Consider the following 14968-nt stretch of genomic DNA (forward strand, 5'->3'; position numbering starts at 1 on the left):
AGCCAGAAGTAAGCTTAAACCGACCGCATTACCCCTGTATCATGCAAGCTTTCTCGCGTACCTAGGTATGCCTTGGTCCCGAGACTTCAAGTCCACTTAAAAGTCCAAACTTGGCCTATGGGAAACATGGCAAAAGGACCATAGGACCATTTCCTCCTTTTATTCAGCGTCTGTAAGTGGGGCTATGCAGTACCAGGTACAAGGGATTAAATGGGTCAAAATTCCCTATTGAGTGGAGAGTGGCTGCAGACTCCTGAACAAACCGTGTAACGTCTCCTCTTGGTGTTTTTTCTTGGATTTTTAAAGAGAGTAAGGCGTACTCAAAATTCCATACGACCCCAGTTGCACTCCTGGATATGCTTCTCGAGCTTTCCAAAAAGAATGAAGCTATGGCACGTTATTACGCTAGTGGAATTTGAGGAGAAGTTGTTCTAGCGAAAACCTTCACCTTCCTGTAGCCCTCTGCATTCTCAATAGTCATCATACCACTCTCATGGCTAGTGCTTACGCCTTTTCAAAAGTCATCTGAACTTTAGAAAGACATAAGAACATCCTCTAATTGGGGGATCAGACTCATCAGAGACCACGGACCTCCGGCAAAGCTGCGCCTCTGATCCGACAATTATCGATCTCAACACAAATCATAAAGTGATATCCTCTGCACGAAATAAAACTTTTTCAACAAAGTGCACTGACTGAAGGTACGAGCCTGCTACCAAAATTTCTTATATATTCGCCACCTAGGCGTGCTCGATGTCATTTGTATTGTTCTTTCAGACGCATTTGAGATCTTCACAGGAAATGAGCACAATTAATTTCGTAGCTGTGCGTCACTTCCAAAAGGCGACCGAGGCACGTCCAAACACCGACTGACGATGTTGAGGATGCATTTCAATTGGCCATCCGTGCCAGAAACAGCAGCTAGCCTCCATCAAAGCTCTTCGTCAAACGACGAAGCAGTGGCTTAAGAATTTCTCCTTGGTCTGCTTGCTCAGAGGCGGGACTCCTTTACACTCGCTTGGAGTAATTTGCAAGGTATCGCTCACTCTTTGTGTTGCGTTCTTCCTTGAGCTCAAGAAAGGCTCAGGTCCTTCAAAGTCAGGCCCTTTACCCCAGTCTTCATCCCTGTCATCCACCAGTCAAATTTTAATACAGCCTCAGTGTCTGCTCTCTTGTGTTCCTGATCCGCCCAAGACTTGTCACTTGCTTTGTATCAGCGACGTACTTCACCGAATTTTGATTTCGATTCACTATTAAATTAAGAGAAGATACTTGAACGTGTGTCGTTGCAGCGAATCTGCAAGTTAAGTCAACCGGGCATTCAACCTACCAGGATAAAGTGCCGACTCTTCCGTTCTTTGCCTCTTGGGACAAACGCTGCTATAAACTTGGATAAAGTTCATCAGCGCTCAACAAACGTTTTTGTGATATACAGAAACTTGTTTCATTGAACGGTCTGCAAATGTTTTCTCTCCACTACACAGTGGCCTGACGAATTGAAGATTCCCTTTTCCCTGGTATCGAAGCGAGCCCTTTACAGACTTTTAGACATGGTCTAGGTTTGATTTTCGAAAATCCAGTCCGTTTTTAATGAGCTTGTTGGACTAGATTGCTCCGCATGAACTTATGGTCAATTGTTTGATCAATCCCGAGCATGGCATAAATACATTATTAGGATTGGTTAAATTGTAGATGCGTTGTTAAATTTTAGCAAAAAAGCGAAGAAAATTATGACAGCGATATACCAGCTTGTCCTGAATCGCAGGATCCTGTCCATGGACGCCTGCTCCATAGGAAACATTAATCCCCTCACACGCCTCAGATAAGAAAGAATCGCGAATAGAAATTGATGCAACCGCTTCAAAAGATGATGAATTGTAGAAATTTGAACTCTTGATCTTTGTGCGAAGATTCATTCTACGTCGCCAGTTTTCTGATCTTGCTCCAGGAGATCTTTATATGGGCAGTATGCTAGTCGCTGCGATGGGGGAAGTCAACAATACTACGGGTGTTAAGCGAGATGATGCGAAGGCTGGCGCGCTTATGCCAGCTTGGTCTCGTTCTTTCCGGCTTTACGAAATACGAATATTGAACAAAGGCTTCTCATTGGCGAATACGGACTCATATACGGACTCATACTTAAGCGATGTTTGGTTTGGAGGATCTGCGACGCCTCACCATCCAAATTCAGGGGAGGTGGGTCCTTTCTCGCTTAACTCCCCTGCTTTCGTCTCATCTTTTTCTGTTTCGCTGTGCGCCCGTTTCAAAATCTGGTACTCGATTCGAAGGATCTGTTGGAAACCCAGGTTATATCGGCTTTTCATTGGGTTGAGTTTGTCCATTGAAAGCCTATTGGAGTTAGTCCATTGGCCAAGAAGAATGGGTGGCATGGTGAGAGCCCCGGAATTTTCGTCCCAACATTAGAACGGGTTTTAGCAGGGAACACAAAGCAGGTTTACCCGCGTTCTACTCAAGACAGGGCTGGCCATGTCTCAGTTGGGATGGCACATCTTTCGTACATAAACACCTGCACATGCCCTCCGTAACACATTGACACCCTTCAGTTCACTCCTATTCTATTTCTCATTCTTTGAAGCAGACTGGTCTCTTCGCATTTATTCACTCACATTCTTTTTTATCAACACACATTCGGTTCTTTTGTAATTCTTCTACCTAGCAATATTCGCAATCATGAAGGGCTTCACTACCATTCTCGTCTGTTCTCTGGCTGCTCTCGTTGCTTCATCACCTGCACGAGGTGACCGAGCGAAGGCCAAGGCTGCGGCGGCAGCCGCCGCCGCAGCAGCAGCTGGTGGTGCTGGAGTAGCTGCTGGAACTGGTGCCACTAATGGTAACTCTGGAAATGGGGCTGGAAATGGGGCTGGAAATGCCGCCACGGGAGGATCTGTGACCCGAGGTGCAGACACAATCGTCATGACAGAAATTGGAGGTATCCCAGGCAATGAATGTCTTACCTTCAGGAACAATGGTATTTCTCCTTCCTGAAAAGCTATATGCAACAATGTGCTAAGACTTAACTTCAGGCGAGATTGTCGATGCCGCTTGTGTCAACGAGGCAGCAGATCGTCAAGTTACTCCTTCTACCAACGCAGCCGGTGTGGATGTTCTCCTTGTCCAGAGAAGTTTCACTGCTGGGTTCAGACCTGATCTTGTTGACGTTCAAGCCTGTATTGGTTTCAACGGGACGACCATGAAAGCGGTTGATTGTGCTGGAAGTGATGAGATGGTCAGCATCGTGGGTGGACAATTGACATCTACAAGTGGCGCTTGCCAGAGTGGACACGACGACAAGGTGAGATCTTTCTTGGTGAACTTTGCTTTGAGCTGTTAGCTGATTGTTTCCTAGGCTCAACTGACAGTTGATCCAACCGGAGCCAACTGTGTTGGTGTCACTACCACAACTGTCACCCCAACAGCTCCATAGGCTTCTGATTCATTGTAAATTATCTCACCCTTCTTTATCATGGAAATGAACTCCATATTTTTGTGCATTATATTGTCAGTGCTCGAATGTTCCATTAGCTCTCAGTCTTCTAGTAACCTCTGGCTAGTTGCAAAGACGCTCTTTCTTGATCTGCAAAGTTGGCATGATTTCAATCGTCTTGGCCGAATAAGTATGCTTCGTCATGATTGGGAACTCAAAACAATGTCTATAAACCACAATACCCCATCTTACTTCCATGAAACCAAAAGATTCTTGTGAACATGTATTAGCCCTTAGATCTAAGCTCCTGTGATGAAGTTAACCGGGAATGAAGCCCAGAAAATAGCGCTATGGGCCAAATTTGGGGCCTTAAAGAAATCCCAGGAATTCCATGCTACTTCGAGCTGATAAGGTACACAGTTCGTTACAACTGGTTCAAGCCCTGCCTAACTAAGCTATCAATGCAATTGACATTAAAGCTGATTCTCAGTCCCAGGATTGCGTGAATGCTGATATGCAGTAACCTCTGTTAGCTCCTCTTAAACCAATTGATGAGATAATTTCTACCTTCGCTCATAGTCCGATTGGTTCGCGTCCTGATCTTGAGCCACAGGAGTGGAACAGGGTGAGCGAATCTCCCAAAGGTCTACAAAGAAATCTATCATATGGTATTCCGGATCCAGAATACAGTGAATTTATCTAGACAAACGTTTGTAGCCTCTTTGTTTCCTCCTCGTCTAGCTTGTGTTTCCTAGTCATTCTTTGTTACCTACCCAAGATATAGAATGTACATCACGTTATTGTTCCGGGAAAGTCACCGCACCGAAATGTATACATGCTGTACGCAGGTTTCTTGGTGACATGAATGATTTTTCGAAATTGCTGAATCCGGTACCGCCAGAAGATATTGTTTCCGAGCCATCATCAACGTACACTCCGCCCACATTTGACACTTTTCATGATTTCGAACAGCTCCCTCCAGAGATAAAGTTATCAATTTGTAAGTAGCTTGTATTCAGAAAACAATCTAGATTGAGCCTATTGATTCCCTGACCTGCGACTTTGCTGAACATTAAAGCTGACTTTCACTTCCACACAGGGAAGGATGCGTTTCCAGACTTCGGGACCGTGGACCCGATGTTGCCACCGCCAGATACAACATTCCAACCATTCGACACTCGATTGTTTGTACAAGATTCATACACGGCGAATCCCCAATACGTGACTACAACACCACACCTGGTATCAGTTAGAATCAAATTCTTACCTGTATTCATCAACCGACAACCTCTACAACCCCCCTTTGTTCTCGAGAGATCCTTCTCAGAAAGACGCATCGACTTGGAATTTAGCATGTTCATGCCTAATCCTGATCCATCTCGATATTTGCGACAAGTAAATAAAGCTGCTAAGGCAATTTACCATGGATACAAACCTAGATTTCTCCAGTAAGTTTCCCAGGATGTATTTTACCCTGTATGTGTAAGATCACAGCCGGAAAAGAAATAAACAAAGCTGAGCAATAGACTTCAATCCGGTGGACCCAAAATATTCTTCAATCCAGAACGAGACTTCGTCGAAATGGATGAAATCTCCACATTCCTACTATGGTACTATGGCCACATAGAAACCATCAACGCTCCCGCAGAAATAGCAGGTTTCGACGAAATTCGATTCCTCCAATTGGGGAACCCCACCTTTCGGTTTCCTCAAGGCATGCCGCCACGCATCGAGTTTCAGGGTATCCACGTCCTACGCCGTGGCAGGCATGAACTGTTAAGGAGTGTGATATTTCCAGAAGACAAAGACCCGAATTCAGATCCGGGCCCGATAATGCGAGGTAGTACACCGTATTCAAAGTCTGTGGGGAAGATATTGGTGTATATGTCAGGAAAGTCAGACCCTGATCAACGGTATCACAATTTTCCTACACGCTACCGATTCATCTGGGAAGAGGTTGTGAATTCGAGGCAATTTGCAATGACAGATAGACTTCTCCAATTTTATTCTTAGTACGGGTAGATGTAAATCTGATTCACAAAGGATAAGTCCTGTAGATAAAGTAGAAGATCTAGTGCATTGCGAAAACATTTGCGATTCAGTGTTTTGTAGTGATACGATTAACAAGTAATAACGCCTAATCTTTAGCGAGCTTTAGTGCTGTTGCGCCTGGAAATACGGAATTTTAGCGATCATAGCCTGAGTGAAACCACCGAAATCGCTTCGGCTTGAGATCTCCACAACTGCTTGCGAGTTTACTGATCAATTAAAGAAATTAAAGAAACAAGGAACTTTTTGTCAAATCCTTATTCGCCAATCCCTTTATCCATAAGCGGTCATATTCCCCAACCGCCAAACCCTCCCTCTTCTAACCTTGAAAGAGGGGAACATCCCAAACACTGCTCATATCGATGGTCCGTCCTTTACCATCCGGGATAGCAAGAAAATTGAGAGCCTCCATGTCTTCTTCAGAAAGCTTCCGAATTTGAAGGTTGGTTAGAATTCGTGCTGTCTGGTGTTAGTCCTTCTACCAAATAGACTGGCAGGAATTGGGGAAATTCATACAAGGAGTGCTACTCTTTCCCAATGGCACAGTTCCTCTCTGTACAGCCCAACTTTGCAATAGCTGTCCCACGTCCATCTCATTCCTGGTAGCTAGTTTCAAGACAGCTGGATCTTTCAGAAGCGTGGAGCCATCCGCCTTTTGACCTGCGAAAGGCGAGAAACATGTCGTCAATATTCCGTGTTCTTTTGAGAAGTTGATAAGCTCGGTGTTGGGAAGCCAAGGATGAACTTCGACTTGATTGCAAGAAATTGGGATTTCGGCATGCGGGATGATGTCTCGTAAGTCTGAGATTGAGAAGTTGGAGACGCCGATGGCACGAGTTTTGCCGTTCAGTACGAGCTTCTCCATTGCTTTCCATGTCGGGACGAAACTACCCTCCTTCCCTGTAAGATATATCAGTGTCTAATAGAAAATTGGTAAAGATTAGGAACAGGTTGGCAGAACGCACCTGAAAGCTTAGCGATATGTGCAGAGGTATGTTGCCAATCAACGACTGGCTTTCCACTCTCTGGATACACCAGCTTCCCCCAATCTTCAGGTGAGCCGGCAAGATCAGCAGTTGCCTTCTCTAACCCAGCTCTAGAAGTGGGCGTTTGAGCATACGGAAAATGTGCCAAATACAAGTCCACGTAATCTAGCCCCATCTCTTTCAAACAAAGATCGAGACACAACTCGACGTTCTCAGGAGCCGCGAATTGCATCCAGAACTTTGTCGTCACGAAGATCTCAGACCGGGGAATGCCAGACTCTCGGATGGCCTCTCCGATCTCTGAGTTGACGCCGTAAGCCCAGGCACAGTCAAGGTGGCGGTATCCGGCATTGAGAGCTTCAAGTGTTGCATCTTTGCACCATCCTTTCCCATCTGTTAAAACATGTGAGCTTTCGTAGTCTTTATCTATTGATTATGGGGGTGTACTGACCTGATGTCGGAGCACCAAAAGTACCAAATCCAACAGATGGAATTGGTATCGACTTTCTATCTGCTACTTTAAGTGGGAAGTACTTTGGGAGAGACATGGCCGCTGAGTTGGTTTTGATCGATTTATGAGACGTGGAATACAATGTGGAAGATGAGTGTTGTAATTCACACCTTCTTTAAGTTGAATCAAAAAATTAGAACAGAAAGAGATTTGGTTCTTAACACATCCAGAGCTCATGGCTAAAAGAATTTTCATCACGAAAAGTTTGTTGATATAGGAAGCACTTTACCGAGTCACCTAGTCGCCTTGCAAGCTTCAGAATGCCAAGCATTCGTAACAACTAGTACTGTATGCTGACGCATCCAGAAGAAGCGGCTGAGCTCAATGACATCGTGTACAACACCGTCGTCGTATTTCAAGCCATTTTATTTGTTGCATTGCATTGGTAATCAAGTCCGCTAAACAAGAGTTTCGAAGGAAACGGCGAACATTCCAATTAATTTCAGACATCTCCGGTCTGTGGTACTTCTCGCGAAAGAGAGAGGAGAAACCATGAGCAAATTACGCATCCTTTGTTTGCATGGCTTTACATCCAATGGTAGCATCCATGCACACCAAGTCCGGAAAATCACACAAGCATTATCAGCCGACTATGATTTTCTCTTTCCGGACAGCCCTCATGAGGTCGAGGTCACAGAAAAGATGAAACTCGAAGATCCCATGACGAGATCATGGAGTGAGTTTGTCGCCCAGAACTCAAATTCAGGACACAGAGCCTGGTGGTTTGCCAAAGATCCAAATCCGGCAAAGAAACAGCCTGGTAGCTTTCAGGGACTTGAGCAGAGCCTCGACTACATCGGAGATCTCCTGCAGAAGACAGGTCCTGTACATGCAATATGGGGATTTAGCCAGGGAGCGTGTTTCGCAGGGATGTTGATGGCATTGCTTTCAAATCAACAAAGAGACAACCCTCTTCGGAGTCGCCTTCCTAGCAGCCAGGCTGTGCCAAGTGCGGGCATTTTCATCTCTGGCTTCAAAGCGAGGTTCCCACAGTATGACAGTGCATATGCATCGGGAATTGATCCCCCAACACTGCATATAATCGGCTCGAGAGATACTTCTGTTACCCCTGAGCGAAGCGAAACTCTGCTGAAGGTTTGCAAGCAACCGACAATATTGAGGCATGAGGGCGGTCACGATTTGCCGAGTTCGGAGAAGGATCAGAAAACGATTGTTGAGTTTCTGTGTGAGAACGTCCATACCGAATATTTGGGCGGTCGAGAGAAAATATAGTAACGCAGACTGAAGGAAGTGATCGATCAGCGATTGGGATCCAGAGACTGGTGATGATGAGTACTTGTTACTTCTTGCAAGGGAAGGTGGAGAGGAAGGAGTCGTCCCTTGACAGATGTTCGCCGACTCTTCCTCCTTTGTGTTGTATTGTGGTCTGAGATCGTCGAGAACCAGCTTCATTGAGACACAGCTAAGACCTAGTCTCTATGCTTCTTGCAATAGCAGTCAAAAAGCCGAAGATACACTAAGTTGACGACCTTCCGAATCATTATTTCACTGATCGCGTCAGGGGAAGGTAGAGTACTTTAAGACTCTCTGTTCATATATTTTCAGCCGAGAAACAGAATACATTTCCTGAATATTCGGTCCTGCCAGTGGACTACGCCTAGAACACCCAAATCTCCTGGGCACTGTACCATGAGATCTCTGCTTGCCCCGCTGCCCATATAGTCGCAACCATAAAGCAGTATACATGCCGAAGGGTTTTTATGCAGTAGAACCCAGAAATGACCTGCCCAGCCCAAGCCCTGGTATATTGAAAACACTCAAATAAGTGATACGCCGACCACATATCAAAAGAATCAAACAAACATGCGTTGCCTGAACATGAGGAATGAACATGGCGGGGTATAGTAGAAGTGAAGCTGTGGCGAGTAAGGAGTACTTATTGTGTTGAGGTAGCAGAAGCATGACGAGAGAATCTGTCAAGAAGAATGTTAGTTAGAACAAGACGAATACTGTGAACCGTAGCAATATTCATAGCCAAGGAATCCATAGACAGGCAACAACGTACGGCTTTCTTGACTCAACCTGATTGATCGGGGCATCCTTGTTCCACAGCTTGCTCTTATACTCGGGCCATGTGCTCAGATTCCAGGCCTTCACCATGAAACTCTGCGTCTTGTCGACGTAGTTCTCATTGCGCAGCTCTTTGACCCCAACTTTCATGCCGTCTTTGGTGAACACTACGTTCTTCTTTTCCATCTTCTCGTTCGTGTGCTTCTGCACGTCGCATACTATAAGGTAGACATGGTATCCGACGAAAGCAAAGCCGCCGAGCACGATGAATAGGATCAAAAGAGGCAGAAGTTTACTAGAGGAGATGTCAGTTACATGCTCTGAGTCAAGCCAAGGGAGGTCTGTACCTCAAAGCTGACTTGGGAGGAGGAGGGGGTTTGGGAATTGAAGAGCGTCCCCAAGCCATGTTTGCGATAGCGACTGTGCGAAAAAGAACTGAAGTCGTGGTATATTTCCTGAAGATAGACCTCTCCCTGAAAAGATAAGCAATTGAGTTTTGCGTGGACCTGATAATGTGGAGGTTGAGTTCCACAGAGAATTCGAGATGTCAGTTACGAATTACGATGATCCCATGTGAAAGGCGGGCGGAGCCACTGCGGCTAACGATTCTCAGCCACGGGCCGGCCATCGCCCGTAGCACGTGACTCAAGCGAGTCGGTGCAGCCAGATTTCCAGGCGACGTGGGGATCTTGGAAATGGATGGCAGACAAGGCCAGGATCTACTTCCACCCACTGCCTTCACTTCCTTTACATGCACTCACACCTCTCCGCTCCCCGTGTCACGAACCTACAGCCTGGCCATCTGGAATTGTCACACACAAGATAGCTAAAGCTGTCATTGAAGCAATTGCCTGCCTGGAGATTCCGCAACGTGGTCCTTGGACTAAACGTTAAGACCACCGTTTATTTAAGCTTGGACGAGGCGAAGTGATACGACACTACACACACCTCGACCTTCCCTCATCCCGGCCAACATTGAATTTTGGACAGCAAATCCTCGAGAGCACTGTGCGCGTTCTATCACTGCAGCTAAAGATCAGCTACCCGCACCGAATCCAACTCTAAGCAAGCATGGCGCAAGACGGATACCCTCCTCAGGGTTATCCTCCTCAAGATCCTTACGCTGAACAAAACCCTTCCCAACCTGGCTTCGGTGCGCCAGCTACCTCCCCTCCTCCACCTGCCGGACACTCTGAGCATGATGGAGGCAAGAAGAAAAAGAGAGGATATGCGGCGCAAGCCTACGACTTTGGAGCTGGTGCGAACTCGGCATTAGGAGGTCAGACTCAAGGCGGCGGACCTGCCTTCCAACCACCTCCAGGACCAGCATACGGCGGATATCAAGCTCAACCAGAAGCTGCGCCATATGGCGCTCAACAGTATGGTGCTCCAGTTGGAGGACCCGATCCCGCAGCAGCAGGCCCTGGTTATGCTTCCCCAGCACCATATGGCGGCGGTGTAGGTTACCAGAACCCCGCTGCTGGATATCCAGGACCCGGCGCACCTCAAGCTCAGGGAGTTGCTGGAATTACTCAGGGGATGGGACAGATGGGAATGGGAGGACAGCCACCTCTTCCAGGAGCCCAACCAGGACAGCCTCAACCGCCTGGAGGAGCCGCCAGACCAGCAGTTCTGAACCACTTGTACCCCACGGATCTGCTCAACCAACCGTTCAATGTTGCAGAATTGGATTTGCCACCTCCACCGATAATATTGCCTCCCAATGTGCGTTGCTCGGAGTGATGTAAAGTGTTGTGCTAATTTGATATAGTCGAGCGTCACCCCTTCGCCAGATGCAAACTGTCCTCCCAAATACGTCCGATCAACACTTAATGCGGTTCCCACAACACACTCACTTCTCAAGAAATCAAAGCTTCCATTCGCTTTGGTCATCCAGCCATATACCTCTCTCCACGATGTTGATGACCCAGTGCCCATTGTACAAGATCAAGTCATTTCTCGTTGCAGAAGATGTCGATCATACATCAATCCATACGTCACTTTCCTCGATCATGGACACCGATGGAGGTGTAATATGTGTAATCTTACAAACGATGTTCCTCAGGCGTTCGATTGGGACGCTGCGGCGCAGAAGAGTGTGGACAGATGGCAGAGACCGGAGCTGAATCACGCTGTGGTAGAATTTGTTGCTCCACAGGAATACATGGTCCGACCTCCACAACCACTGGTATACCTCTTCTTGTTCGATGTTAGCTATGCGTCGGTTTCCTGTGGTCTCCTGGCTACAAGCGCAAGGACAATTTTGGACTCCCTAAACAGACTACCAAATGCTGATCGACGAACTCGTGTTGGGTTTATGGCTGTTGATTCCAGCCTGCACTACTTCGCCGTTCCCAAAGATTCAGACGAGAATGGAGAGACTCAAATGCTTGTTGTGAGCGATCTCGATGAACCATTCCTGCCAATTCCACAGGAGTTGTTGGTTCCACTTTCAGAGAGCCGGCTGAGCGTCGAGAAGTTCCTCACTACCCTACCAGCAATGTTCCAGTCCAACCAGAATAATGGATCTTGTATGGGTTCTGCTCTGAGAGCTGGTCATAAGCTCATATCCCCACTTGGTGGCAAGATTGTTGTTATCACTGCTTCTCTCCCCAATGTTGGATATGGCAAGCTCGAGATGCGTGAAGACAAGAAATTGCTGGGTACTTCAAAAGAAAGTGCTCTCTTGCAAACTGGTAACAGCTTCTACAAGAGCTTTGCTGTTGAGTGCTCAAAGAATCAAGTCTCGATCGATATGTTCCTCTTCTCGTCCCAGTACCAGGACGTGGCATCTCTCAGCAACCTTCCAAGATATACTGGTGGCCAAACTTATTTCTACCCTGGATGGAATGCTGGAAGAAGCGAGGATGCTATCAAGTTCGCTACTGAGTTTAGCGATTACTTGTCAGCAGAAATTGGCCTGGAAGCTGTCCTACGTGTTCGTGCTACGACTGGCCTTCGTATGAGCACCTTCTATGGCAACTTCTTCAATCGAAGTTCGGATCTTTGTGCTTTCCCTGCTTTCCCTCGAGACCAGAGCTATGTTGTGGAAGTGGCTATTGACGAGAGCTTGACGAAGAACTTTGTTTGCATGCAAACAGCTGTGCTCCATACCACCAGCAACGGAGAACGGCGAATCAGAGTTATGACACTGTCTTTACCTACGACCACCAATCTTGCGGATGTTTATGCATCAGCGGATCAGTGTGCCATTACAACTTTCTTCAGCCACAAAGCTGTTGAGCGAGCATTAAGCAGTGGTCTCGAACCAGCACGTGAAGCACTCCAGTCGAAGCTTGTTGAGCTTCTGCAGACATTCAAGAAAGAACTCGCAGGAGGTAACTCTGGCGGTGGCGGGCTTCAATTCCCTGCCAATCTTCGCGGGTTGCCTGTTCTATTCCTCGGCCTTATCAAGAACGTTGGTCTGCGGAAATCGGCTCAAATACCATCTGATCTTCGGTCTGCGGCTCTGTGCCAATTATCAACTCTGCCCCTTCCTCTGCTGATGCAATACATCTATCCTCGACTTTACTCATTACACGACATGCCTGACAATGCTGGTGTTCCGGACCCCGAAACATCGCAAATTGTCCTCCCCCCACCTCTTAACCTTTCCTCGGAACGCTTGGCACCATATGGTCTTTACTTAATCGACGATGGGCAAACTCAATTCCTTTGGGTGGGCCGGGACGCAGTACCGCAACTCCTAGCTGATGTATTCGACATTGGCGACAGAACCAAACTCAAGGTCGGCAAGAGCACTCTTCCAGAACTCGACAACGACTTCAATGAGCGTGTCCGAGCTGTCATCATGAAGAGTCGGGACTACCGATCTCGAGGTGTCGGCAGCATTGTTGTGCCGCATCTCTATGTTATCCGCGAAGATGGTGATCCAAGCTTGAAGTTATGGGCGCAGACGCTGTTGGTGGAAGATCGGGCGGACCAGGGAATGAGCTTCCAGCAGTGGATGGGGACCTTAAGAGAGAAGGTAGGCTAGATCATTTGAATCCTTGCTACACACTTGAGTCCTGGAATCGTGGCCTTAAGCTGACGCGATTGATTGATAGGTCGTTCAATGATTGTTCGTCATGTGAAGCGAAGCAGGGAAGTGCTCTCGTCAGATGATGGAAGATGGGAAAGTTACTGTAGCACTATAGAAAGAAAGCAAAAACATCTTACTTAGTGAAGCGATTCATGGATGCAGTTTACCATAAGCATAATACTCGTCATGTTGATATCGCAAGCACGTCTCACACTCTGCTGTCGCTTATCGAGACACTGATAATTTTTGACTTTCGCCACAGCCAGCGCCTCAACCTTACTTTCTATATCGACCGATCAGTTCTTTGACTCACGCCCCTTGCCATGGCGTACTTGCTAAGACGTAATAATGGCAGCTGCAAATCACTCAAGATACCTGGTCAAAGAATTCCGTCAGACCACATTGTTCATTCTACCCCTTAGATAATCGAATAATGGAGTCCAAGCCCTATCTGCAGACCGGAACGGATCGAGATCAAAAATGGAGAGGCTGGATCTCGCAAAGAAAGCGTGTCCGAGTAGACGTGTATCTGACCCCCTCGCACTGATCAGATGAAAAAAAGAAGCGCAGACGTCCAATCGGATTCAGGTAAGCAGTTCTCGATCACATCACAAAGCACAATGCTCGTCCAGCCTCCCAAGTCCCTGAACTGAAGCCATCGTTTGGGAGGTGTTTGACTATGGGCTTTCATCCGAAGGAGGATCCCGGTAGGCTTGATGGGCAGGGGGCGAGTGGTTGAGGAGGACTGTGGGCTGGCTCCTGGAGTGAACGGGAGATGGCAGGGGAGGGTATAAATGGTTTGTTATACAGCTGGCAAGGAGCAGATTCGGAAGATAGGGAGGGCGCGAAGGGGTGAAGATCATTCATTTGGGATGGTGATCTGGTTGATCTGAGCTTGAGCTTGTTCTTGATTCGGATGGCTGGTTGGTGGTTCACGGTGCAAGGTACGGGTGGTTGTAAATGGCGGCTTCGCTAACCGTTGGATGTTTAGCAATGATTGCCTACGGGTTCTGGATAGTAAATAGTAAACAGTACAAAAATATACTTCATTCGAAGTTTGGATAGTCATATGCGCTCAAGAAGTCAACACTAATTGGGTGATGCGCTGAGAGTAATGCAGTCCCCCAAGCCCAGCAACAGTTCAGTGTGGTCGCACCGCTGCCGTCACCATCGCCATCACATCACATCGGCCAGTCATGAAACGCCGCTGTCGATGGCTGCACCCGTGAAACAGGCGCCATGGGAGTTAGAAGCTATTCCGGACGGCGCTGTGCTGACTTAGGTAGAGGCTAGTTCTGGACTGGTGTGATAGCAGCCGGCGCTTAGGGAAGGCCAAATTAAGTATCGGGCAGCAGCGGCACCCCCTTCCCCTCGCTAACGGTGCTCGCCCTTCGCCCCTCCTGAGTCCTGTCTCTGGCCGCGCCATAGTACGCTGATTCGGCACCGCCGTCAAGCCAGTCGGCCCCTCCAAGCAGGTGTCCAGCCAGTAAGAGAGCGCTGCCCGTCCTCAAGCACAGCAAAAGGACGAGACGACGACCAGGGACTGGAGCGGAGGACAGGGGAGGAGAGGGGGAAGACAAGCAAAGGCACGCCAAAGCACAGCACAGCACAGCACAGCACAGCACTGCACTGCACAGCAGAAGAAGGGAAGGGAAGGGAAGGGCAGGCCCGCAACGACCCCTCCTCCTGTCCATGTCGATGCCCACCCACCACGCTGACTAGACCCCAACCAGCGACTCAGACCTCCCTCCTCCCTCCTCCATCCACTCTCCACCGCAAAGCAAAGCAAACCAAGCAGACCAGACTAGGCCTGCAGAAGCAGTCGGATAGACGAGGCCTTTCAGCGGAAAGCAACATCGTGACCTCCGACCTCTGTGCGCAGAGCTGTTCCTGCAACCTCGTTC

General features: G+C 47.8%; 6 protein-coding genes across 6 annotated transcripts; 4 read left to right on the forward strand and 2 right to left on the reverse strand.

Annotated features, from left to right (window-relative positions):
• The first annotated feature begins 2284 nt into the window (after positions 1-2284).
• On the forward strand, positions 2285-3711 carry ONS95_014089 (uncharacterized protein). The gene is made up of 4 exons (XM_058507744.1): positions 2285-2989; positions 3045-3313; positions 3368-3519; positions 3573-3711. Exons 1-3 carry the CDS (start codon positions 2692-2694, stop codon positions 3443-3445), a joined length of 645 nt encoding a protein of 214 aa, XP_058356914.1. The 5' UTR covers positions 2285-2691; the 3' UTR covers positions 3446-3519; positions 3573-3711.
• Positions 3712-4617: 906 nt separating this feature from the next.
• Positions 4618-5534, forward strand: ONS95_014090 (uncharacterized protein). The gene has a single exon (XM_058507745.1). The coding sequence runs from the start codon at positions 5027-5029 to the stop codon at positions 5456-5458; it is 432 nt and encodes a 143-aa protein (XP_058356915.1). The 5' UTR covers positions 4618-5026; the 3' UTR covers positions 5459-5534.
• Positions 5535-5972: 438 nt separating this feature from the next.
• Positions 5973-7028, reverse strand: ONS95_014091 (uncharacterized protein; the record flags this gene model as incomplete). The annotated part of the gene is made up of 3 exons (XM_058507746.1): positions 5973-6394; positions 6460-6873; positions 6932-7028. The coding sequence occupies 3 exons, from the start codon at positions 7026-7028 to the stop codon at positions 5973-5975; spliced, it is 933 nt and encodes a 310-aa protein (XP_058356916.1).
• A 455-nt stretch (positions 7029-7483) lies between these two features.
• On the forward strand, positions 7484-8224 carry ONS95_014092 (uncharacterized protein; the record flags this gene model as incomplete). Its single annotated transcript, XM_058507747.1, has 1 exon — positions 7484-8224. One exon carries the CDS (start codon positions 7484-7486, stop codon positions 8222-8224), a length of 741 nt encoding a protein of 246 aa, XP_058356917.1.
• Positions 8225-8888: 664 nt separating this feature from the next.
• ONS95_014093 (uncharacterized protein) lies at positions 8889-9428 on the reverse strand (the record flags this gene model as incomplete). Its single annotated transcript, XM_058507748.1, has 3 exons — positions 8889-8925; positions 9018-9317; positions 9370-9428. The coding sequence occupies 3 exons, from the start codon at positions 9426-9428 to the stop codon at positions 8889-8891; spliced, it is 396 nt and encodes a 131-aa protein (XP_058356918.1).
• A 301-nt stretch (positions 9429-9729) lies between these two features.
• Positions 9730-14948, forward strand: SEC24 (COPII subunit). The gene is made up of 4 exons (XM_058507749.1): positions 9730-10747; positions 10794-13010; positions 13090-13265; positions 13327-14948. Exons 1-3 carry the CDS (start codon positions 10094-10096, stop codon positions 13099-13101), a joined length of 2883 nt encoding a protein of 960 aa, XP_058356919.1. The 5' UTR covers positions 9730-10093; the 3' UTR covers positions 13102-13265; positions 13327-14948.
• The last annotated feature ends 20 nt before the right edge of the window (positions 14949-14968 follow it).

This window comes from Cadophora gregata, assembly GCF_030347475.1.
Source record: "Cadophora gregata isolate MNR1 chromosome Unknown scaffold_8, whole genome shotgun sequence".
NCBI lineage: Eukaryota > Fungi > Ascomycota > Leotiomycetes > Helotiales > Ploettnerulaceae > Cadophora > Cadophora gregata.